Below are 26,373 nucleotides of genomic sequence, written 5' to 3' on the forward strand. Positions count from 1 at the left end.
TTGTTTTTACAGTAAGAGATATGTGGAAATTGGACAATGGTAATGAGGGTTCACACACTAGTACAAGCATGCACACAAACATAAGCATGCAGGATAAAACCCCTAAACACCCCTTACAAAACAGCAATGTGGTGTTAGAATGGTAAAGTGATAGTACCAAATGATTATACCATGGTACTTTGATATAGAAAAAAAAACAAATGTTTTTTTTTTTTTTTTTTTTTACCATATTCATGGTATTTAGTACAAAGTAATTCAAAGAATGCTACAGAATTATCAATGTGCAAAAAAAAAAAATGGTATTACCATGGTACACACACACATATATATATATATTACGGTACTGAAAATGATGATTCATAGTATTTAGAACACTCTTGTACTACCATGGTCTATGTCCAAAATACCATGATAATACCATGGTTCTTTTTGGTACTATGTTGTGTATACCATGGTTTTATGATAGTACTTCAAAGATTACATTATAAAAAAGTACACATTAGACGGTAATAGTATTATACTGGTAAACATACCATGGTACTGAAATGTATGTAGCCTACCATGGTATTAATAAGTTTATGTTGTTATGTTTTTTCTATTTTAATTATTACCATAGGAAATGTGCAAAACACTGCTTTCTTGGACAAGTGTCATGGCAATACTAAGTCACCATGGTACTTATGTAATTGAATGATCCCCCTATACATTTAGTCAAGTCAAGTCACCTTCAAAGAATTCTACATAGCGCTTTTAACAATATAGATTGTTTCAAAGCAGCTTTACAGTGATAATAGGAAATTACAGTAACAGAGATTGTTTTGGCTTTACAGCAGCTCTAGAATAAAGTTTTTGTCCAGCTGAAGTTAGTTTTGATTGATTGAGGGTGCTTTCACATCTGTAGTCCGGTTCATTTGGTCCGGACCAAGGGCGAAAAATGATACTTTGTAGCATTTTTAAGGTGTTTTGGTTCCTTTTCACAACACACTGATCGCTCTGGTCCGAATCAGTTTATGAGTTGAGAAAACGAACCAAAATGCAGTCACGTGACAACATCCACATCACTCGGAACGCATTTCCATAACTGCACTTCGTTTGGTCAGAATTAACGTGCAGACAACAACACGCCGCTGTTTACTATGGAGAGACGACTGCGTGGGCTGATTGTATCCTTGGTCATATTTTATTAGTTTGTCTACACCACTTTAGACAAACAATAATATTTGAGAATGAACCGAGGATGCGGCTCGAAAATATTGTTACAAATAATTTCTATCAGGCTCCGCACCTCCTAAAAACTCCAAATTTGTCCGCGAGCTGCAAACTGTCAACAAACATTTCTCCTCATCCTATAATGCACAGCGCAGCTGACTACGGCAACTGGCTTAGTCCAAAAATGTGCAGTTTTTTGCCAGTTGGTTCTGTTCGAGGTCGGATCACGTTCTCACCACAAATGAACCGCTCCAGAGTTCGTTTGAAAGTGTACCGAGACCACCTCTTCCAGGAGGTCTCGGTACACTTGTTTGGTCCGCGTTTGGTGCGCACCCGAGTGCGATTGCCGCATTCACACCTGCCCAAACGAACCGCACCAACGGGGAAAACGAACTCTAGTGCGATTCAACCGAACTAAACGAGGCAGGTGTGAAAGCACCCTGATTCACTTCCGTTGCAAAGATCATTAGTTATTAAAACGACACCGTTCTAACAGAAAACACAACATGCTCTGGCCCGCTCATCCGCACAAACTCAAGAATGCAAACCCTTTCAAAAAAATTTTTTTGGGAAAAAAACGCTTATCTCTGTGCAAACTTCAAAAACGCAAACCCACGAAAATGCAGACGGCGTGCACATGCACATCACGTGTTTAGTCTATAGGTATCCGCGTTTGAATATGTGCGCAGGCGTGTAGTCCTTCTTTACGAACCAACCCTCAACAAACTACTTGTCTGGCCATAAAAATGTATAATAAAGAATGATTTATCTCTTCCGCGTAGCCATGTGAACCGGAATTATCCCGACAACATTTTATCTGTAAAGGAAAGGGAAGGAGGCCTTCACAGGGGAGAGACTAGTTGACACTGGAATTTACAATGGAATTACATGGCACTTCAAAGAATACCATGGAATTATCAGGGGACATATACAAATAACAGCAATACCACAGTATTATAATACCACAGTAACACATATATGAACATGCAATTTTATATGTGCGAGTAATTTGCTTAAATAAAATTGTATTCAAATTACTCAAAAATATAAAATTGCATGTTCATTTATGTGTTACTGACATGGTGCATGTAAAAACAAGAATACACTATTAACATTGTATCCTTTAAAAAAGCACATTAATATTGTGCTTTATGTAAATGACACATGCAGAGAGATTTTAAAGAAAAACTATTTCATCTCACTTGCACGCACATTTAGACATGTTGACATCCAAAGGCAGTCAGGTTAGGATGTTCGCTGTGGGTGTGAAAGTAGTGAGTCTCCCACTGGGCTGTTTAATAAAAAAGCTAATATTCTCCCCACACAGTGGTGAGCAACGGCAGTCCTGCAGTTTGCCACACGGCTGCTAACTCATTAGTATGTCAATAATGACACACTGGGGTCTGTGTGTCTCCTCTGTTTCCCCAGGGGGAGTGAGTGAGGGAGAAACTTTGAGCGAGTTGATATTTCACGGTGCATCACTGTGACAATACGTGCATATGTGTGTGTTTGTGTACGCACTTCTGTGTGTTTTTTCATCTCGTAAACAATGTAATGAGACAATAAAATACTCAGCTAATGAGCCTTGGACCGTCTCTAAGGCACATGCCTGTTTAGAATGCAACACTGTTGAACACAGAGACACACACAATGGTCTCTGAAGGAAAATTCAAGCTTGTTCATTGGTGAAAGCACAAATTCAAACTCCAGTTTTCAATTATCGAATGCGATGATGAGCTGTTGTTGTTCTCCTGCGCAGTTTTTCAAAAGCAAAAAGAGAAATCTAAGAGTGTTGATGTGCATAAAACACATAAGCCTGTTGCTGATACCATCACATACCATTTTAAAGGACAGAAAAATGTTTTTTTCCGAACCCTTTGCCAATTTAGCTTTTATTTCCGATGTGGCGCTTGCCAGAAATGGTGCTGTTGACCTCAGACACTGGCTGCTTTATCAAAGATGCTGGTTTGACACCTCCAGATTTGACGTGCTCCACATGCTTTTGAGTGGAGAGAGAGTAAAAGGCTAGCATAGAGCAAGGAGGAGGCTGGGAATGGATGGGGGTAATCGAAAGTGTGGGGGCGAAAGCTGGGAAAATAACTCACTGGAAGTCATCAGAGGAATAGAGCAGCGAATCTCTCCAGCCACTCAGTCCGAGACTGATGGGGGCCACTAAGTTCAGCTTCAGTTCATCAAGGCATGCACACTTTCATATCCACATATGTGCCGATTCAAAACCCGGTTCCTCCGCCATGCTCTCTAAAGCGATACGCAAATCTATGCACACTACATCTATCACTCCCTATCTTCCCTCAAACATGTACACGCACTCTTTCAGCATGGCTTTTTCCCTCCCGTCCCTGCATTATTAATGCAAATCCATTACACTGGCATGGCACTGGGACCGAGGTGGGCCAAAAGAGGTTCAGATGCAGGGAAGCAGCCTTGTTCCTGGATGAGGACATGCAGCAGCACTCAGCAACCACTTTACCTTTAAGTTAAAGGGATCGTGAACTGCATTGTTTTATAATGTTAGTATGATTTTTACATCAAAAATTGTAAATAAAAATAAAAATAAATTAAGAAATAAGAGGCATTTTTCCTAACCTGATTTTAGATTTAGTCCTAGATTTGAACGCTCTGTTTGAAGTCCGCTGTGCAACTTCAGTGTAAACTTACCACATTTTTACTATTACAGCTATCAAGGTTAACTAATCCTGAAAATTGTTGATTATAGCATTATATTTAGATCTGTAGCATTATATTTAGACCGTGGCATGAAAGATTGCAGTGATGAGCTTTGTAGCTGATCACAGACATGTTGAGCGCATGAATGAAGTGATCTCCTCATTGTAGCTCGATTTCTGCACTCTCATGAATGCTTTCATCATAACTAACAGTGCAAACACAATGCAAATAAGAGATTCGTTGATTATAACGGGAGTTTTGGTGAGAGTAAAGGGGGTCGCACACCGGACTTTTTAAAATTCGAACACATTATTCTCTATCAGTGTACACACACCGGCGGCGCCATTCGGCGGCGCCATTCGGCGTCTGTCCGCGGCGCCCAGCTACGGCTCAGGACCTTGTTCAAAATCCTGCCGCGCCACAGTGCGCCATTTACATAGTTTCATATTAAATTTACATTTATTTGTCTCAAATCGTCATTAATGTATATACTGACTTCACCCTGTGCTGCAGTATACATTAAGTTTTACATTCATTTACAGAAATCAGCTGCGTAGATGACAAATTGCTGATGTTATCGGATTTTCAGGTGATATTCTCAATTCATTCAGTTAACGGACGCTCTGAGGTAAAGTGTTCAGACTGCAGACTTAGCAACGATTGTATTTAATTGTACAGTACAATCACAACATAGTACAGACATTATCTTAATTCCATGATATCCTTAAACATAACAATATTGCTGGCCATAAACTGAGAAAATGCACGTCCGGTGTGCGATACCTCGAGTTGTCCTAGACGCGACGCGGCACGGCGCTGCGCTTCTCATCCGGTGTGCGACCCCTTTAAGTCACTGATAAACTCACGCTGTTTGATTGACAGCTCCAGCAATTGTAAAGGGAGCGTTCTTTGATTGCTTTCTTTATATAATTTAATCAGTTAAAATAACAGATTATTTTCATCCTACACAGAAAAACAATTTGAAGTTGACTGTTTAGTCACAGGTTTGATTTACTGACACAGACAAAAAACATCTGACTGTAGCAACATGAATCATTACATATCAGAAAACACTGGTCACAGATCAGTCATTAGAATTAACGCAGTTTTACTTACATGTTGTCACATTACCATATCTCAAAAGTCTGATTGCAAAGCCTGCACCGAAATTGTGACTGATTTACCAAAAAATCCACAGTGAAATGTACCGGATACAAATAAATAATGCTCAACTGAGACAGACCACATTCCAAGCATTAGGATACTTTGGAAGGTAATGTCATTTTTAGTCCAGTGATCCTGTATCGCTCTTCTCTTCTTCGCTCTTCTTGCAAAGATGAACAAGAAGTTGTTTTTCTTCTGCAGAGGTGGTCTTTCACCTCTCTATGATATATATAGGCACATTCCACAACGAGTCCTTCTCTGGGCTTGGTTACAATAAAAGCTGTTTTATTAATATCTTACAGGATATTCTTATAGTATGATGAACTATGTCAGAAGCTCAAGGAAATTTTGATTTCTCAATTCATGACCCCTTTAACGCAACGTGTGAAAATATTCAACATATGTGCATCAGAAGCCACTGAAATTGCGATCAGATAGTTCTTACGAAAAGAGAATTGGTATTCTTTTTGTGTCTCCAGAGCTCTAGGCAAAGTATTCCTGGTGGAGTGGAGAACAAAATTTACTTTGAAGCAAAACATGGTAGGAGGGAGAGAGAACGTAAACACCACCTCCCTCCACCCCAAAAAAGAACATCAGACTGAATATTTTGGTGCTGCTATATTTGGAATGTCAAAAATAAAAAAGAAGCAAAAGAAGAAATGGTGTAGATTAAAGTCAGGTGATGTGATTTTTACACTTTCCCTCACTTTCTCTACCTCTCTCATGACCAGCTTTTGGTGAAAGTTATGGAAGAGTGTATTGTCGTAAGAAGAGGCGGTGGTGCCTGGTGCTGATAGATGAGCAAAATTTGTTCAGCTAATGTGGAAACAGAGCTGTAGAGATGCATTATTCAGAGGCTCATGATTATTTCACAGTGAAAAGCCGCCTTCAGGTACATCACAATAGGCTTTGATTATGGCAAGACGCAAGGCATGAAAAGAAAAAGAATACAAATTCAGGCTTAGAGCTAATACAAAACACAATAGTTTTGCAACTTTTCTGACTTACCACATTCCTTCCCCTATTCTTTATATGCATAATAAGAACATGTTAAGGAGTGCATGACGTTTCAATTCATTTAAATTCTAATGGAAAGTATTTCACATTTCGAGTTTCATTTATCTCTCCATTGTGTTTTTGTGGCCATATAAGTAAAGATATAAAAAAAAAAAAAACTGTGGCCTTATAAATAATAGAATAGAATAGAATAGAATAGAATAGAATAGAATAGAATAGAATAGAATAGAATAGAATAGAATAGAATAGAATTTAATGAAGCAAATATTAATTTTCATTGGACAATCTGATTGGTTCCCATCTGAATGGCATCCTTCACTGTGTCTGAGAAAGCATTCTGAGCATCATTTGCATTTGAAAAAGTATCTGATTGTTTATTTTTGGGCTTTCAATCAATGTGATCTTCCACACCTGGAAGTCTTGCTTCTGTTTAAAATGATCAGAAGAACTGTCAAACAGGCTGGACTTGGCAAACAAATAACAATGATTCAAAAGCAGAACTTTCAATGATATAGACAATAATTTGTGATATGTCATAACATAATGTAGCATTCAAAATCCTGCATTTTGCCTACAGCCTTTGGAAGCAACAATGCAGACATTATAATAAAATAATTGTGATTATACATTGACTTTTTTCACATTCTTGGCAAGCAGCAGACAAGAGTTAAGTGTATTTGCTGTAAATATAAGCACCTGGAAAATCAAACAACACGAGTTCCTCCACAGATTTAAATTAGCTTTAAGCACCAGTGGGACTCATCTGTTTGTCTATAGTTCAGGTTTTACAGCATTCGATAAGCTGCACGCTTTCCTCTGTGAGATCTCATTATAAGTCTTCATGTATTCATTAAAGCAAGTAAGCGGTCATGCATGAAGCGCAATCCATCTAACACAAAACAATACAGGTTCTTAAATGCATCGCCGAAGGAAGCCACAGATGTGGTGCATGTAATTGTGAGTAGATAAGCGTGCAATGAATGTCATATTGACAGGACGGGGTGTCATTTTCTGCCGCAGCAGTGCGGGTCGATGATCTGAGCGAGACAGAGATAAATGACACACCTGCTTAGGCTTTTCTGTGTCCGTACCGATTGGTCGAGGTGGGCCATGCACACACACACACATCTCCGATCAATGAGCAGAAGTGTCGATGCAAACAAATCTTTGACTATTGATTTAGGCCAGCGTTGGAAGAGCCATTAACAGATGATTTGCCTTGCGTCTTGAACAATGTTTTCATAGATCTGCTGAGAAATCATGGATGGCGTCCATAAGTCTCTGTTTAATGGCCATTGTGAAAAAAAAAAAAAAATGATGGCTTATTTTTATTGCTCTAATTCAATGCAACTGTTCAAGATGCATTGCTCATTTTAATAGAAAAAGTCTTGCCTGTCCGAAAATACCAGATGAACTATGCGCACTGACACTGAGGGGAGGGGATGACCTTTGGTTTTGCCTGCCATACCATATCACAACCATGCCACTGAATCATCTCTTCATTTTTGATTTTATCTTTTTGTTATTTTATCTGGTTATAGAAGGAGAGACAAAGAGAAACAAAGTTAGTAAGTGAGCAATAAAAATGACAAATAGTACAGAATAAACCCCATCAAGTATTTCCCTCCTCTCACTTGGCATCACTCCCTCCCTCTCCATCATTCTTTTCCTCTCATGAAAAGGGGGGGGGGGGGGGGGGGGATGAGCTAAAGAGGCAGGTGTGAGGAAGATTGCAAAATCAATAGGGCTAAATGGAGTTGCAGCGGAAGCCATTGAGTGTCCTCTCAGAGTTGCTGATGAGACTGCAAAGAGCAGCATTTGGATGAGATGCCCAACAGCCAACACTCAGTGTGTTTTTTCCCTCTTCCTCTCTCTCCAACTTAAAGTGTGTCTTCTGCACTATCACCGCAAAGCTATTTGACTACATCAATGTCCGGTCCTTAATAGAACACGACGCTCACGTTGCCGCAGGCCGCTAGGCTGGGGTGGAGACCGCAGCGTCAATCAAATGGTCTGCAGGTGCCTTAGATCAGCTCTCTGCCATAGTGACAGAAATACCACAGCACCTGCGGCCCCTCCCTCACTTCACGACAACAAACACATTCATGTCCTTTCACTCAGCCGACAAGCATCTTGTGCAATGTGACTTTCTCACATTACGGTATTAGCAAGCTGTGCGTCTGTGGGTCTCATTGCACACAAAAAAACCTGACACAACATCAAAAATGTGCATGTTCACATAATCTTAGCCTATAACACGGCCTCTTATGGACCATTCACTGATCATCTGAATTATATCACGCATAATAATGGCAAAAATCTAGTCAAAATCACAAGCAGCAACTTTGCGTTCCTGCTTTTAAAGAGCTCTGGTGAGGATGGGCTAATCACTGAATATTGAAGTTTGTGGCATTGAATCTAGTAAAATTGTGTCAAAGATCTGGGTTGATACAGTGCTTTAGTGGAAGAATTAGTCACTGGATTTGCCATAATTTGGTCAGTGGCATTAGAAGCACTTGGTATCAAGTAAAATAGGAAAACCTGAATATTTATCTTTGTTTTCTGAGTAATAATTACCTATTACTTTTTATTAATTAGATGTTGAGAACAACCAAATGTAGTATTTACATCAATCCCTATTTTCATGGCAGGTACAGGATAAAAAACAGTTAAAATAGATAAATAAACAAATTAATTAAAAAAAGTTTAAAATAAGATAAATAATTTACACAACCACTCTAAAGTTTGGGGTCTGTAAGAATCTTTTAATGTTTTTTTTTTTTTTTGAAATCTATTATGCTTATTACCAAGGCTGCATTTATTAAAATATTTTTTAATGTAATTTATTTCTGACACAGTAATGCTTAATTTTCAGCAGCCATTACTCCAGTGTGTGTGTGTGTGTATGTGTGTGTGTGTGTGTGTGTGTGTGTGTGTGCTATCATACAGTTTTGTTTTGTTTTCAGGATTCTTTAATGAATAGAACATTAAAAAGAACAGCACTTATTTGAAATAGAAATATTTTGTAACATTATTAATGTACTTAATGCAAAAGTAAAGGTATTACAATCGTAACAAAATCTTACTAACCCCAAACTTTTGAATGGTAGTGTAATCTAAGATTTTAGGTGCACTTGAGATAAACATTGTAGAAGTTTTTTGTTTGTTTACATTTACTAAACATCCTTAAGAGAACGGTGTCTCTTAATTGTGTGTTTTAATGTCTGATGACATAAAAGTCTGTACAGTACAATAAAATATGTTCCACTGATTTTAGTATAACCCACCCCAAATGTCACATAAAACAACAAACTGGTCACTTTACCCTTTCTGTAAAAGACTGTTCTTGGTCAGAATAAACTGCAAAGTGGACCAGACGTTATGCCAAGAGTCAAAAGTTTGTTTGATGGGATTAAAGAAAAAGCCAAACTAACTACCATGACATTTACAACAGGATAATCTGTTGTTTAGGTATCAATGGCAAGTAGTCAGAGGTAGGGCAGAGAGAAAAGAAAGAAAAATAGATGTGTCTCATGTTGGGAACAGAGCTGTGCTGTGCTCCGAGATCAAGGCGAGCATATTCTGTTTACCGCCTCAGAGCTGGAGAGACACCATTATCAAACCATGCTAGAGAAGAGGTACATGGCAGGAAAAACAGGAAGAGAGAAAATGCACTGAAGTGTAAACAAGCTCTTTCACACCTTTTCTCGCTCTCGCCTTTTCACGCGCTTTCATTTACAAGCAGATATCAGATGGGAAGAAATACTCCTCCCTACACAAATCAACAAAGTGGCCATGAAAGATAAATGTACAAAAAAGATATACAGAGAATATCACAGCATATATGTGAGAAGCAAACCAACAGCTGTGTGGAGTGTTTTATGTGGTGGATGTTGACAGGATTGTAGGTATAGCGCAGCTCCTTCTGCAGCTGACATTGTTTTATGGCAGCCTGTCTACTGACCCAATATTGTTTACTTGTGTTCCTCATCACCTGCTGAGCTCTGCCTGGCCCTGGGAAAGGAGCCGAAGCTTTGAAAGGAGCACATTTTCTCTGACCTGTAACAAACTAAGTACAGCCGTCAAGAACACTGAGGCAGAATCAGTCGTCTGTCTGAGCTGTTTGTTTATTGTCATTATAACTGCAGTGAACATTGACTTTACGCCTCCATAGAATAATCATATGCTGGTTAAAAAAAAAAAAAGAAGGATTATTATGGTTTATATAGCTCCATATATATAAAAACTGGGATTGGATGTCATGTTGTCTTATATTATTCTATTTAAAAAAAAAAATTTTGAAAGAAGTGTCACCAAGGCATGCATTTAATCAAATATTATCAAAAAATTATATTGTGAAATATCTTAATTTAACATAACTTATCTTTATATATATATAGTACAGCCGTCAAGAACACTAAGGCAGAACCAGTCGTCTGTCTGAGCTGTTTTGTTTATTATCATTATAACTGCAGTGAACATTGACTTTACGCCTCCATAGAATAATCATATGCTGGTAAAAAAAAAAAAAAAAAAAAAGGATTATTATGGTTTATATAGCTCCATATATATAAAAACTGGGATTGGATGTCATGTTGTCTTATATTATTCTATTTAAAAAAATGTTTTTGAAAGAAGTGTCACCAAGGCATGCATTTAATCAAATATTATCAAAAAATTATATTGTGAAATATCTTAATTTAACATAACTTATCTTTATATATATATATATATATATATATATATATATATATATATATATATATATATATATATTTAGATATCATTTATTCCTTTGATGGCAAATCTGAATTTTCAGCATCATTACACTAGTCTTCATTGTCACATGATCCTAAAGAAATCATTCTAATATGCTGATTTGGTGCTCAAATAACATTTCTTATTGATTTCAATGTTAAAAACAGTTGTGCTGCTTAATATTTTTGTTTGACGAATAGAAATTTTTAAAAGAACAGCATTTATTTGAAATAGAAATATTTTGTTACATTATAAATGTCTTTACTGACCCCAACCTTTAACTTTTATGTATATCGGTATCAAACCGATATTGGAAGCAAATAATATCAATAAATAGGTGCAATAAATATCAATATTTCTAAACAGTTATTTATCTTATCTACTTTTTATGCCCAATTAAGTTTGTTGCACGTTGTCCTGCGTAGCCAAACCTGAGAACCACCAACTTAGACAGGAAGATACTGCCTAACTGACATATAAAGTGACCAATCACATTTCTTTTTTATATACCTTTTTAAGGGCTGGGTTATCCAAAAAACAACAACAACAAAAAAAAACATTATCCTACAATAAATGCCAGTGAAAGTAGCATAAAATCTGTGTAGAACTCAGAATTAGAAAGTATTGATAATTTGTGACACAATATACAGTTCTGCTCATACATTTCTAGTTCACCTGCTAATAAGAGTTTCAGACAAATCTCCGATGCCACCAATCTCGCTTTTATCCAAAATGACTTACAATTTACTTATTAAGGGTTGCTCACACTTAAAGATTTTAAATAAGATTTGCCAAGTAGCTGTTCTGTTGGTTGCTAGAAGCTAGTAACGGCTAAACTGTATCATGAGGCAAATCACATTGCAACATATTTGGATAACACTGAATGTCAGTATTGCTAACAGTCTCTGTTGTTTATGTAGCCTCCAATCGGCAACTGAAAGTGAGTGCCTTCCAATAGCTTTGTCACTGCAAATCGCTGTCAGTGTGAACGCCCCTTTTTCAGGGTCAGTTCTCCTGGAGCGACCTGAGGTTAAGTGCCTCGCTCAAGGGCACAAAAGCGAAAGCTCATGTCTTGTCCTATGAGGGATTTAAATGTATGAGCTTTCGGCACCCAGCCCAGATCTTTAACCACAACTGCCACAGAGAGGAAACAAATGCAACTCATGAGGCCAAATTCTTCGCATCGTAGTTCGGCCGATCAAAACAACTGCGAAACATTGTAGCACTCACATGAATTTGGACTATGACCAAAACCTGCTTTGCTGGTGCACTCCAGAGTTCTACTTACAGTAATTGATCTGGACTATTGATCAAAGGCCTCTCAGACATCGACCTGTTTTGTGTATTTGAAAAGAACAAAAAAAGCATTTCTAGATATGCATCTAACTTTTTGTCCATTTACAGCAGCTCAGAAAGGTTTGAGAAGTTGTGTGTGTTCCAGTGCACGTCTGGATGTGAGAATGTGTATGTGCATGTAATTTGCGGTTAAGGACTGGCGTGGGCGAAGGGCTATCATTATGTTCACTGCGAGAGGTCATTGCTGTGGAGAGCTTTTCATACTGATTACACGTGTCTCACCTCGGCTCTCTGCTCACCTTGGCAGACGTTGAGAGGCATGGTGACACACACACAGTGCTCTCAATCAAAAGATTAGTCCGCACTCAACATTAGCCAAGGGAAATGTTGGAAATCTGAGAAAATCAAGTGTGTTTCCAAACACAAACAAGCCACATCCGAGCCAACTACTGTAAGCAGTGGGAGAGAAAATGCGAGTGCTATCTTTGCGTCAGCTTTCCAATTTGTCCTTCTGATAATAATCATTTTACCAGTGACAGACTATCGTCGCAATGGAAAGATCAGTCATACGGATAATGAATAATTCAAAAACAGGTAATTGAAAATTATACAGAGCGAACTTCACTTCACAAGTGATTACTATAAATGGCGCCCGCTCAGTGTGGCATTTTTCCCATCCTGTTTATCAGAATGCTGGTTGTGATGTTGAAGGGCATGTGTGACAGGCACCCGGGGGCCCCTCACCTGCTCCAGTCTCCAGTGGAACTCTGCTGGCCTGAAGGAGTCCAGCTGAATAAAGTCTCGCCTCAGCAGAAACACCAGACGGCAGTTGTGCACGTACAGGGAGTAATGATGCCTGTTCATCTCTGCAAAAAAGCAAAACACAGCGAAGGCTTACTGTATATGCATTACATATCACTGTGACACAGGACAAATACTTCTTCTTTTTTTTAAACATCACTCTCAGGAAATAACTCACAATGGTTGTCAAAGTAAAAACTTCATGTTGATTAAAGATTTACTTTTATAAATTTCCACGTCTAGCTCCGAGAGCTTGTCTAAAACTGCATAGTCATGTTCGAAAAACTCCAGTTCAGACTGTTGCATTAGATTAGACTTCAGATGAGGAGAAAAGTCTTGACATAGAGAGAAATGAAAAGAAATTGTAGTTCTGCAGAAACTGTAAAGGGAATAGACTAGGGATGAACTGACTAATGAATGAATAGTACATTTGACAAATCATACTCAAATAAATTGCTATATACACACAGATCTGACACACATCCGATCTTCGTCCAAACGTTTATGTTCATTTAAGACTCTTCAACTCATTTTAGACTGTGCTTATGAGGATACTCAACAAAAACAGTGATTTTGACATAATTTTGAGTAGATCTCAAAAGAGATCTCAAATTGTTACTGGCACGCTGTCTGAGAAGTGGCTTTCTATGTATGCGTTCACAGAGAGCTGCTTCACAGACAGTGTGCCAGTACATATTTGAGTTCTCTTTTGCATATTTATCACGCTTGAATGGTTTTAAAGCACTTAAATTAAAGACTGGGTGATCATAGGATAGCCCTACAGAAAACATCACTCTCTCTACATGCGGACCGAACGAATGCTGAGATAATTGCATTAAATATTTTTAATGCATTAAACAGAAAATATTAATAGCAGAAATGATCACATCACTTTAATGAAATTAAATGAAATAATAAAATGCATATCAGAATGATTTCTGAAGGATCATGTGATACTGAAGACTGCAGTTATGGCTGCTGAAAATTCATAATGCATATTTCCCCTATTTTTATATTTAGTTCACCTTTGCCATCATTTAACACTTGAAGTTGAACTTTATACCAGTAATAAATGAATAACACCGTTAATGATAATCTTTAGCAAATCTCAAAATGAATATCAATTTTTCATATTGTATAGTACATTATAATATTGTGATGCTTAAATCCATTTGTAGCAGCCTAAATTCACTTGTAGCATTTTAAATAATTTTAGATTTAGTGTTTTATTTTAATTTTTTTAATTTTTTTTATCAAATATTAGAAAATTCTACTCAGCCATTTATCAGTCATCGGCCATAACATGAAAATAATTATCAGCTTAAAGGGATAGTTTACCCAAAAATGAAAATTCTGTCATCATTTACTCATCCTCAAGTTGTTCCAAACCTGTATGAATTTATTTTATTCTGCTGAACACAAGAATATGGAAGAAAAAAAAAATACTATGGAAGTCAATGGGGCCCAGCAACTGTTTGGTTAACCATATTCTTCAAAAATTTCTTATTTTGTGTTTAGCAAAAGAAAGACATTCACACAGGTTTGGAATTTAAATTTTTGGGTGAACTATCCCTTTAATGCTATAAGCCAGAATTCAATCCACCGTGGTTAAAGAGGTGACAACTAGCTACCTGCAAAAAAACTGTTTTGACCACCTTAAACTGGTATTACCTGTTTTTTCCAGCTTGATCCAAACCAAATGTCAATTTGTTATAAAGTTAATCCTAAAAGGAAGGGCATGAAAGAGCTGCCATTCAATCTGAGACTTTCTCTTCTCCCACTGATATTGACATGTTCCACTGTCCATCACGTGTCTCCGCTCAAAGCATGTCTGGACTGCTTTCATGCTCTTTCTCAGAAACCTCTCATTGATCAAGGTGGCTGCCACGTCTCCTCCACATGGCGCCCCTCTCTACTCACCTCAACGCTGCCCGATGTCTCTCGTGTGACTGCTTTTAGTGCGTGTTAAATTGATTAAGTCTCACACCCACTCAACATGACGCCTGGGATCAATGAACTCGAAAGAGTCCTGCCAAGCAGCCGGCCCCGATCAGGGCCACTCGGTCTCGGAGAACTGGCCACTGACAGTCACACTGCATTTCTTCCTGGCTAGAGTTTCCCTTTAACCTCCAGAGAATTGTGTTCTTAACCACTCTTTAATCCAGATCTAATCCATAGTCTTAATCTCTCTCCCTAATACTGCTGGGAATCGTATGGTACTGATCAAACTTTTCTCGGGTTAGTCTGACACATCTGTACCACTGATCTCTTCAGTTCTACCAAACTGATCATCTTGTCTTGGCCACCAGACCTGGGAACTGTAGACGTAATCTAAAATATTTTAGCACTATAGGGGGCCTACACACAGGGAGTTATTGCATGCTAATGCCACTGTTCATTAGGTTTATTTTAACGACTGATTCACTAAAGCAATTATGCATTTTGTAGGTGTTTTGCAACCGTTTAGTAAATTCACACCTCTATATACTAACATTCAAGGGTTTGGGGTCAGTAATATTTTAACAAAATATATTAACACTTTTATTCACTAAGGACGCATTAAATTGATCAAAACTGACAGTAAATACATTAACATTGGTAACAATAAAATCTTTTGAAATTTCTATTCATCAAAGAATACTGGAAAAAAAACGTTTCCACCAAAACATCACGCAAAACTACAAATTTCAACGTTTATAATAATAAGAAATGTCTAATGTGCACCAAATCAATATATTACAATGATTTCTGAAGGATAATGTGAGTCAACACTGGATCAACACTGAAGACTGGAGTAATGATGCTGAAAATGTGCCATCACTTGAATAAATTACATTTTCAAATATATCTAAAGAAATAGATAACAGTTGTTTTAAATGGTAATAATATTTCACAATATTACTATAATTTTACTATATTTTTGATCAAATAAATGTAGCTTTGTCAAGCATAAGAATCTTCATTCAAAAACATTGTTAAAAAAAAAATAAAAATCTTACTGACCCTAAACTTTTGAACAGTAATAATAATACAAATATATATAGTTTAATTTTTTAAAAATATTTATAAAGAGAGAGAAAGCACAGAGAAAACGCAAGTGCCCTACATGTATACCCGTCTCAATCAAAGACCCTGCCCCTCATAAGTGTTTCACACATGCCTATTGAGTCAACACAACAAAAAGCTCACCAGTTTTATCTGAATTACAGAGCAATGTCTCCTTCTCGGCTCTCAGTCCAGGACTTGGCCCGTGCTTCATCCATGTTGCTATGGTAAACTGATCTGTCAAGTTCTGTGGCACAACCCACTCTGGGATATTGGCCGCCTGTCGCCCATCAAACCTGAAGATGAGGTCGCTGTCTCGGCCGCTGTCTGTCAGCAAAGAAGCCGTCCAATTTGTGGATGCGCTGGGGGCCGGGAGAAGGTCTGTGCTGCCCGAGGCTGCTCCTGTGGAGATAAAAGCACAAAGGTTAGTTTAGGTTACTGCGAGAGGCAGCGATGAAAAATTACAAGCTGTCTGTCACAAAGAGTTAAAATCATGTTAGTTGCCCTGGCATTCAAATATACTGTGCATACAGCACACTTCAAATCAAATTAGAGATGAAAAGCAAATAACATTTGGTTCCGAGACGCATATTCAACCCTGACTGAAATGTCATTTCTGAAAGCAATCGTCTCATTATAAAAGTCATTGCTCGTGGCCTAGCAACACTCTGACACGTTAAGCTAAGGGTGCTAATGCGGGTTAAAAGAGTTCGAGTTTGGCTTCATCATCACTTGGGAAGATGTCATAAATATGTGCCAATAATGAGAGAATTTACATTTTTGAGTGAACTCTCCCTTTAAAAACATGCAATATAAGAAACTTCTGAGATATAACTAATTGTAGGCACACTCGCTTTGAGGACAAGTCTAGTACAGATGCCCTAAATATGCAAGAGCAGTGCCACCTATCAATCTTTGATTAGCCTCCTGTCTTCCTCCCTCCTGCCCACGCTCACTCATGCCTCTCTCTGCGTGTTTTATTTGGGAGTACAGGAGGATATTGAATCTTTTTTCCTCACTCAGGGGTGACAGGACGGCCAGCACAGAGGGACAGAATGAGCGATGAGCCTCGCCGATGTCAGAGCAGCGTGTTCTCATTCCACAGCTCCACATCACTCACTTTGCCACAGGCCCAAAGTGAGACAGAAACGAGAGAGAATATGGCAGCGCCGCAGCTTTTAAGCTATGCAGTATTTATTTCAGCCAATCGATATTGGACGATAAATTCACCGCCAGTCTCCGAGTGAGCATCTGAGCTCTTCTGAGAGGATCCATTTCCAGAAATACCGTAAAGGTACAAGTCAATGAGATTTCATTACGCAAGCAATGTCTAGCACTACGTGAGTCTCAGTGGCAGCTCATGTTATCAAATGTCCAGTCAAGAATAAACAGAAAATGTCTGTGTTTCAAGGTTGCACTAATGATTACACATTGGGACTTTGTAATTCCCATAATGCATATATTTATCTAAATGATTTGGATGTGCTTTTTAAAAAAAATATATATATTATATTGGGTTGGCAGCTTTGTTGTCTATTTCAGAAACACTTCAAAAGTATGCCTATTTTCAAACAATAAACACTTATTTCCGTTAACTGTACAGAGTGCTTGTGCAAAAGCAACTGCCACCAACAGGGGAAATGATTATTACTGAGAGAGAGCCAAGACAGTAAAAAGATCAACACACTTAACGCTTCACAAATCAGTGCCAGAACGGTTTTGACATGTATCAGCCTCAAAGTGTCTTTCATCAGATTAAAATGACTGATTTACTGAGGTACGTGAAAATTGTTTTATGACCCATTTACAAGTGTGTTGGACATGCAATATAAGGAATAAAATCTTGAGATATGGTTAGGTGAATTGTAGGGATAAACAGGGATAAAATTCTCCCCATACTAATAATATGCTTATTATTTTCGTTTTATGACTCATAACTGATAAATGACCAATATTAAAATTCTACTCTGTTCTGTCTAAATAAATGAACTCTTTCCCCGCCACTGACAGAATTTTCTGTCATTTATAAGATGCTTCCCCGTCATTGATGGAATTTGGCTTTCTGTGTTTTCACTGTTAGCTATTAGGCATATTATGAAAGAGTACAGAATGTCCAGATCAAAAGACATGTGAAGAAAAAGCAGAAACAAGTGAATCATCAACACGAAAAAATGCGATCATCAACATTAAACAGCATATAAAATCAAAACTGCCTAATGTTTCCAAATGAAATGTCGACCCACAACGAGCTATATAGGACTGTGGGGTTTTGATGAACTTGATCTACTCTATCTATGTTTTGATCGTCATTCTGAATCTAATCCAGACTTAGTCTTTGACAAAAACACGATTTTCTCAGCTTTTTGCAGAAAATGTTGACGGAATAAGACGCTTTTATTTGTTTAAAAGCAGAGGGTCTGTTCTGTCTGATATATTTCTTGATATATTGCATGTTCAGATATTGAGATGTGTGTTCAGATGTGTGTGGATATGTGTATCATAATTGTAATGTGTATGTGTGTATGTGTATTTTATATGTACATATATGTGTGTATATATGTGTATGTGTATAGTAATTATTTGTAATGTATATGTATAGATATCTATATCTATATTTTTTTTTTTTCTCGAAATAAACTTCAAGCAATCAATCATATTCAAACAACAAAATATTCTGGGGGCCATTAAACTTTTGTGAAAATTATCAAAGAAGCTTTTCTCAAACTTATTTCAAAAACGCTGGCGGGGAAAGAGTTAACAATAAAACATTAAAAACTAAAATCAAATCAATTGTTTTGAAAGCTACAAATGAATTTGGGCATCAAAAATCGCAATCTACAGTATGACCATATTCATGCTGTGATTTGCTCAAATTAAACTTAACAGTGTTATTAAATTATTAATGCTTTCAAAGATTAATTTAGTTGATGGCAATGGTAGTTAAAAATGTAAAAATAAGGGAAATGTGCATGCACAATTAAATATTCATTATCCACTGTTATATGTTCAATATGAAACAAATTATACAACCTATAATACTGTGCATCCCTATTTCCTAGTGAATTGTTTTGAGCATTCCTGTAGCAAATGTTAAAGTTTGTGAATTGTATTTAACTCATTAAGCTCATCAACCCAAGTCGAAACAGTTCTGGACTGACTGGTATATGATTTGTGCTGAAGTTGACCGTACCACAGAGCTTCTGAAGAGACTTCTCAGAATAGGTCTCTCTGTCACAGCCCTTTCCAATATGGCTGGTCTGTAGCTCCACCATGGCTCTCACTGAAGATAAAGGGCCCTCACAGGTCTCCAGGTGCATCTTGGGAAAGAGCTGCCTGCTGCCTGTTCCAGGTTCATAATCCACACGCTTGTTCCAACCTGCAAGGAAAACACATGTTAGACAAAATCTGTGTAACTACAAATATAAATATTATATGCAAATGCTAATGGGTGGTTTTCTACAGGTACTATAGACCTCCTTGATTCAAACAGCCCACAATTAGGCTAATAAATAATATTATATAGTTTATTTATGCATTTTTAAACTACATTATTTGGTTCATTATTTATTGCTTAGTAATAATAACAATAATAACAATTAGTAGTAGTAGTACAAAAAACAACACAAATAATTTAAAATACTCAGTATTGAACTTGGTGTTTTCTGTTCCCACATTTATTATTCATTACACAATGTAATTAACATCTCATCAATTCACATCATGTTTCAACACCATTTAAGTTAAAACCACTGTGACACACAATCTATTTGCTACCGTCGCTACAGCATCTGTGGTCGTCGCATATCAGATTTGTACATCTGAGCTGAATCCTTTTTATCTTTCAGTACAAACATGGAGAGGTAAAACCAATTGTGATGAAAGCAATGGTTAAAAGCAAACAGTAAGGTCAAAGGAAAAAAAAAGGAATCCAAGATGAATTATTTTCTTTCTTTGACATGTTTTCCTCCTGGTCAAGGCTAACACGTCACTATGTGCTTTAATATGTGTTCATGCATGTTACATTACTTTTGAGCTTTTTATAAAACATGAAGCTCAAGAGTAAGAATAGCCAAAAAGATAAAACATCTCACTCTTCTTAGCTGGCCTTTATGGACTCTCTCTGTATAATTCAGAGAACCAAGTGCTTTGTATTCACCTCAGCTGAGAGATATTCCCTCAGCCCGTTTCCCTAACTGAATATCTTATTACATTATTCATTGGCATTACTGTGGATAAAATGGAGCGACAGTACAGTACCACAGGTCTCAGTCTCTACCTCCTTTTGAGAAAAAAGGTCTTAAAAAAGTTCCTCATGAATATCTGAGGCAGCCGTTCTGCCCCAGATAAGCTGAGCAGAAAGGCTTTATAGCTCAACCAAACAAACTTTTCTGAAAAGTTTTGTGAAAACACCTAAAGACAACCTAAAACACTGGGTGTGCTTTTAATCCAACATCTCAAGGGAAGTATGTGCAACAGGACTACGGAATACAGCGCTTTCTGAAGCACGGAATCAAAACAACGTGTGTGTGCGCGCTGCGTAATGACTCATCTACTCCCTGGAGAGTGAATAATTCCCTTGATTATCCAAACACACCAAAGCCAGAGGCCAGACTCATTCTGTTCAATAGAAAGACCATTTCAGGACCTCGGGGTGAGGATTAACATTAACTGCAGCATTAAACATTCATTGCTTATTCACAAATGCCACAGACACCAAAAAGTCGTGGCAGAACAGCGGAGGGACTAATATTACCAACGGAATTGCTGGATTAAAAAAAAGAAAAAAGACTGGGATTCCCAGCGAAGCGTGGAAAAAGAATAGGGTTGGGGGGGCTCACCTAATTTCTATCACAGTGCTTTCACCATTAAACTGCCTTGAGATGTTCACGGATGACTGTAATGCTAATTATGTGACTGAAAGTGTTGCATTTGTAAATTTATGGGGTTCTTTTAATTTTATGTTTGTGTTTTTTTTTTTATCTAATTGGAGAGTGTAGTGGAGTGTCACAGGAAACTATAAGAGAGCGGAAAAGTGGGAAAAGATCAGGATATGATGCCGGTCAGATTCAAACCCTTCTCACTGATAAAAATGATTTTTGTGGTCAAGTAAATACTACAGAAAAAATCAATGTAATTTACATGAAAAAGTTAGTTCAGGCAAGAATTTAAAAAACTAAGTAAATTCTATATTAGTACTCAATTCAAGCGTGTAGAAATGAAAGCGTAAATATCAACGTTACAAATTTTCTGATACTGGTGTTCCCATCATGCACTGGGCCGTGAATAATTAATGAGGTTGATTTTTCACTGTTTTCCAGTTGTATTTACACTGTTTCATCATTGCTTTTGTTGTTAGGATTAGTAACTTGCCATTTTGTGACATTTGGAGTTTATTTTCCACTCAAAATGACACATTCAAACACAAAAACGATCCATCAAATGTTACCGTCATTGTCTATTTTCCCTGTATCTAGAATAACTACTGTAACTCTTTATATCTAGAATAACTATTGTATTAATTACCTAGATGTTTCTAAGTAAAGCATATACTTTAAAAGTGTGGTTTAATTCAATGTTATATTGGTTGAGTGAAATGTATTGCAAAGGAAACTTCAACTAAATAGACATTACTCAACCTTTTACTAACCAAGTTAAAATGGTAGTTTCACTGACAGTGACATGTGTTAGTTTTGCATTTGGTCTGCATTTGAACCAAAGCTCTGTTTTTGACCATTTCAGAATGTGTTAAATGATTAATTAAACAATTTTAATTAAAACATGCTGTTGATGAAAATATGTTACATATTGACATTTTTGTTTTGCTATTTTCCACATTTTCATCAGTAAATTAAATTGCCCTTCAAAAGCTTGGAAACGTTCTAGGCAAAGTGAGGCTTTGGACATTATCAGCATAAATCATCATCATTTTGTGACGACTTTGTACTGATAAGGAACAAAAAAGCTGTAATATATATGAAGACCTTCGATGCAAAAGCCTCTAAAAGCCACCTGTGTCAAAAATTAGATAATATTGATATTGAGTGAATGCTCTCCGCACATAGTATACGCTCATCAAATACTTTCACTTCAAACTCATTAAATACACATAATACACACACACACACACACACACACACACACACACACACACATTTATTTGTGATTAAATATTAATGACTAATGTAACAGGTTTCCTTGGTTGTTAATTTACGCACGTACAAATTAATTAACAACCAAGGAAACTAAGGATGACTAGGAACTGAGGAAAAATGACTAAACCCGTTACATTTATATAGTCATTAATATTTAATTCTGATTAAATGCAAGTTTATTTAATGCATTTATGCCAAGAAATTATAAGGATTTATGCTGATAATGGCAAAAATATAAAATTTTATACTAAAATCATACTAAAATCAATGAATATGACATGACAAAATATTGACAAAATTTAAAAGTGAACATGAAGGTTATTCAAAATAGCACAACACAAAATTATGAAATTAAATGAAATGAAATAAAATACTTATCACAATCTATCTGTCATGATTCCTGTCCTGTGTTTCCCTTGTCTGGTGTGCACTTTTGTTATTTCCTGTTCTGTGCCATGTTTTGTAGTCCTTTGTAGTCGTTCTTGTTTACTAGTCTCCCCAGGTGTTTCTTATTAACCACGCCCCCTTGTTACTTAGTTAAGCTTGTTTGTCTCTGTGTATTTATAGCCCTTGTGTTTCACTGGTTACCTGGGGTGCGTTTCCCGAAAGCATCGTTGGCCAACTATGGTCGCAAGTTCATCGCAATGTCCATTGAACTCTATTGGTAACGAGGGAACTTGCGACCATAGTTGGCTAACGATGCTTTCGGGAAACGCACCCCTGGTCAGTTGTTGTACATGTATGGGTGCTTCTAGTTCAGTCCTTCTCGTGGTTTTGTTTCTTTGTCCTTCGTGTTCTTTATTATTTGTACTACGTGTTTCTTCATTAAAACCCTGCTAATAGATCCTTGCTTCCGCCTGCTTTCTCCGGCACACAACACTATCATATTTCTTTCTTTTTTTTTGTTAACAACTGTTTATTGAGTTTTCTTTTTTAAAGTCAAGAAAAACAAAAATACAAAGCAAAAAGCAACTATACAAATCTAGAACCCACCCCTGGTAGACTTCACAATCTAGATCATCTTTCATCTTAGCAACTTGCACTTCCTCCGTCACTTAAACTGCACAGCCTATCATATTATGGTAACCAATTTAGGCATTACTTTGGCAATTTAGGCATTACAGCTCAACACTATTAAAGAGATGGTGGTCGACTTCCGGAGACCAAGGCCAAACCTGCAGCCTGTGTTCATCGAAGGCATATGTGTGGAGGTGGTCCAGACCTACAAATATTTAGTATCTATTTTACTCTCATTCAGTCAGTATTCACCTTATATTCCTAGTGGATAAAATGTCGATAAAATGTCGAAATGTCCATGTCGATCCATAAAATTTTTCCCTCATAAAACGTCATGTACACTGCGTGTACAAGTGTAGACCTGATTGGCAGTGCGAGTTTTCTATGGCTTCGGCACTAAATGAGAGATCTGTCACTCTCAGTGGATGGCTCAGCAAGATGGACGGAGATATGGAGAGATCAGTGTTGACAGACGGGATTTGACCAGAGACAAAGAGTGGCTTCCCAATTACACGCTTATGCAAGCGGGAAGCGTTACAACTAGAAATCCTCGCCCTTCACCTCTGCGGTGCCTGTCATGATCGTCACTGAGTCCTCACTTCCACCTCACATATTATGAATCAAACGGAGAACACAAGCCATGCAATCTCTCAGCCAATGACTGCTTATTCTCTGGGCGTAGGAGCCCAGCGACTGTCAACACATCTTAAGGCCCTATCATGCTTTAGATGATGCCTTCACCTGAGAAACAGTACTGACCCTGGGACAAACGAGGAGTGCTTGAGGAGAGAGAAAAAGAGAAAAATGCTTTACCATGCCAATCAAACTACTTTAATCTGAGAAGTGTTCTTACCGTTCAAAAGTTTGAGGTCGGTAAGAAACAAATGTTTTTGAAAGAAATCTCTTCTGCTCACCAAGGCTGGATTTTTTGGTTGTTGATCAAAATACAGTAAAAACAGTGTAAAATTAAAAATTAAAAAAAGGATATATTGAATTAAAAAAAATTGTTGAATATTAATTGAGAAGAAGTATTTAGTGTCAGTGTTACTAAAGTCAGATTACCTTAAATAACAATACTAAGTATGCTAATTGTAGGAATTCCAATTACATCTCTTTGTTTATTTTCTATATACATGACAGAACTACTTTTGAAAAAGCTTTGTCAATATTGCAAATGTGAATAATCATGGCAATAAAGCATTGCTGACTCTAAAAACTGAGTAGGTATGACAGGAATGATTTGAAAGTTCTTGTGAACACAAACTTTGTGGCTTTGTGCACAAGAAAACCGAATTACCCCGAGTCAAACAGACATGCTTGGTGAACTGTATCACTGCCAAAACCCCAACATGAAAACTGTATTGCAAAGGGTTGAGGATTTACAAGATTTGTTGCTAATACGCTCAAGTCTGACATTTTGGCTTGCTTTAGACTAGAAGCTGCCCTTTCATGGAATAAGTCTGTTCTTGGCATAGAGAGCGGCGTTCCTCTCTCCAGGTAATAGCTCATCTAAATCCATGTCACCTCACACCAAATTCTCTTTACAAACAGATAACAAACACACTTCCTCTAATTGGTTCAATCAGGATACTGTTCTCAGAACAGTTTCCCACTTTCTGTGCTGTCACCCTGACAAGTGTGAGGAAAAGAAGATGTGACGAGATGTGTGACAGCAGCTGGGATTAAAGTTTGAATGGCAAAATTGTCTCCAATTAAAAAACTTGAGAATTTTGTAAGAGAGACCGATCTGTGTCTTAAAGGGATAGTCCACTAGAAAAAAAAAAAAAAAAAAAAAAAAAAAAATATATATATATATATATATATATATATATATATATATAATTCTAGGATCATTTTCTCACCCTCAAACCCTGATTTCCATGTGATGGAACAAAATGGGAAAATAATATTATTCATGCTGCTTTTTCCATACAATGATAAATAATGAATACATTTAAATACATTTAAATAAATTTACATACATAAACACATATACAAACTCACACACACACACACACACACACACACACACACACACACACACACACACACACACACACACTACATACTGTGCATAGGGCAGAGTCAAAATTCCTTAAAATTTCTTCGTTTGTGTTTTGTAGGATAAAAATAGTCATACAGGTTTGGAATGACATTATTGGGTAAATAATGAGTAAAAAAAAAAAAAAATTGTATTTTAAAATATCCCTTTAATGAAACGTCTTGAATTATTTAACATCTGACACTGTAGCTGCTGAATGTTTGACAAAGTTTGACTTTTGTCTGGACTGAATTAGTTACATTGTTTCCTTTATCAGAAGGACTTTGACTAACTCCTCCTGGCAGAAGAGAGAAAGAAATCCCCCATCTTTTTTTATGCTCGAAACACAATTTTAGATGACAGTGATTAGGCGTCTGTCTCTCGAGCCCCTGACACCCGCTTCTTAATGGCTAATGGCTCAACTGATGCCTGCGAATTGAATTCATCTGCAGACATTTTCCAGACCTCAATCGATGCGTGAAAGAAGGTAAACTGTGAAAAATGCAAATGTTGAATTCTCTGCCCACTGACTGTTTAGAACAAATCCATTACCACAGCATATGCAAAAGTATTGTCTTCTTTGTCGTGTAGGCATTAGATATTAAAGCAATAATGGGTTCTTTCCGAGAGGTCAGTGTGAGTGTCTGTGGACAAACTGTAGGCTGAAGCTGCTGTGCAGTCCCTTTGGGAAGAAGGACTCCGCGGATATCGATCTGTCTAGTTAAGACCACTAACAGTGTATGCCACAGACGAGAGGAGAACAGAACAAGGGATCACAGAGGTCAGTGAGAACAGACTACTCCGCTGAGTCACAAAACTGACCATTTTGTGGATGGAGGATGAGGGAGGATATAAGGCAGAGACAGAAAGTCGAGTCTGCAATTTAAGTCATTACCTCACAGAAAATCTTAACATCCACCTAAATTCTTTTTAGCATGTTCATGAGAGAAGTAGTGATGTCTGATATTTGAACAAATCGTTTGTCAGATATTTTACATGACTCAGGTCAACTCTCTTTAAAATCAATTTTATTGTGACTTTAAAGGATAGTTCACTCACAACTTAAATTCAGTGGGGTCCGATATTTTGGACCCCATTGACTGTTATTGTCTGGACATTCAAAATATCCCCTTTTGCGTTCTGTAGATGAAGAACATACAGGTTTGGAATGACATGAGGGTGAAT

General features: G+C 37.2%; 1 protein-coding gene across 1 annotated transcript in view; it reads right to left on the minus strand.

The window, feature by feature from the left end:
* The window catches only part of clstn2a (calsyntenin 2a), a 223,816-nt gene that overhangs the window by 30,651 nt on the left and 166,792 nt on the right, over positions 1–26,373 (minus strand). Inside the window, exons 6-8 of the mRNA XM_084119337.1 lie at positions 19,169–19,354; positions 16,123–16,380; positions 12,877–12,998 (exon numbers count right to left, since the gene is read on the minus strand). Coding sequence (XP_083975463.1) covers positions 12,877–12,998; positions 16,123–16,380; positions 19,169–19,354 — 566 coding nt within the window. The remainder of the gene's footprint in view (positions 1–12,876; positions 12,999–16,122; positions 16,381–19,168; positions 19,355–26,373) is intronic.

Source organism: Abramis brama, assembly GCF_963993115.1.
Source record: "Abramis brama genome assembly, chromosome: 7".
NCBI lineage: Eukaryota > Metazoa > Chordata > Actinopteri > Cypriniformes > Leuciscidae > Abramis > Abramis brama.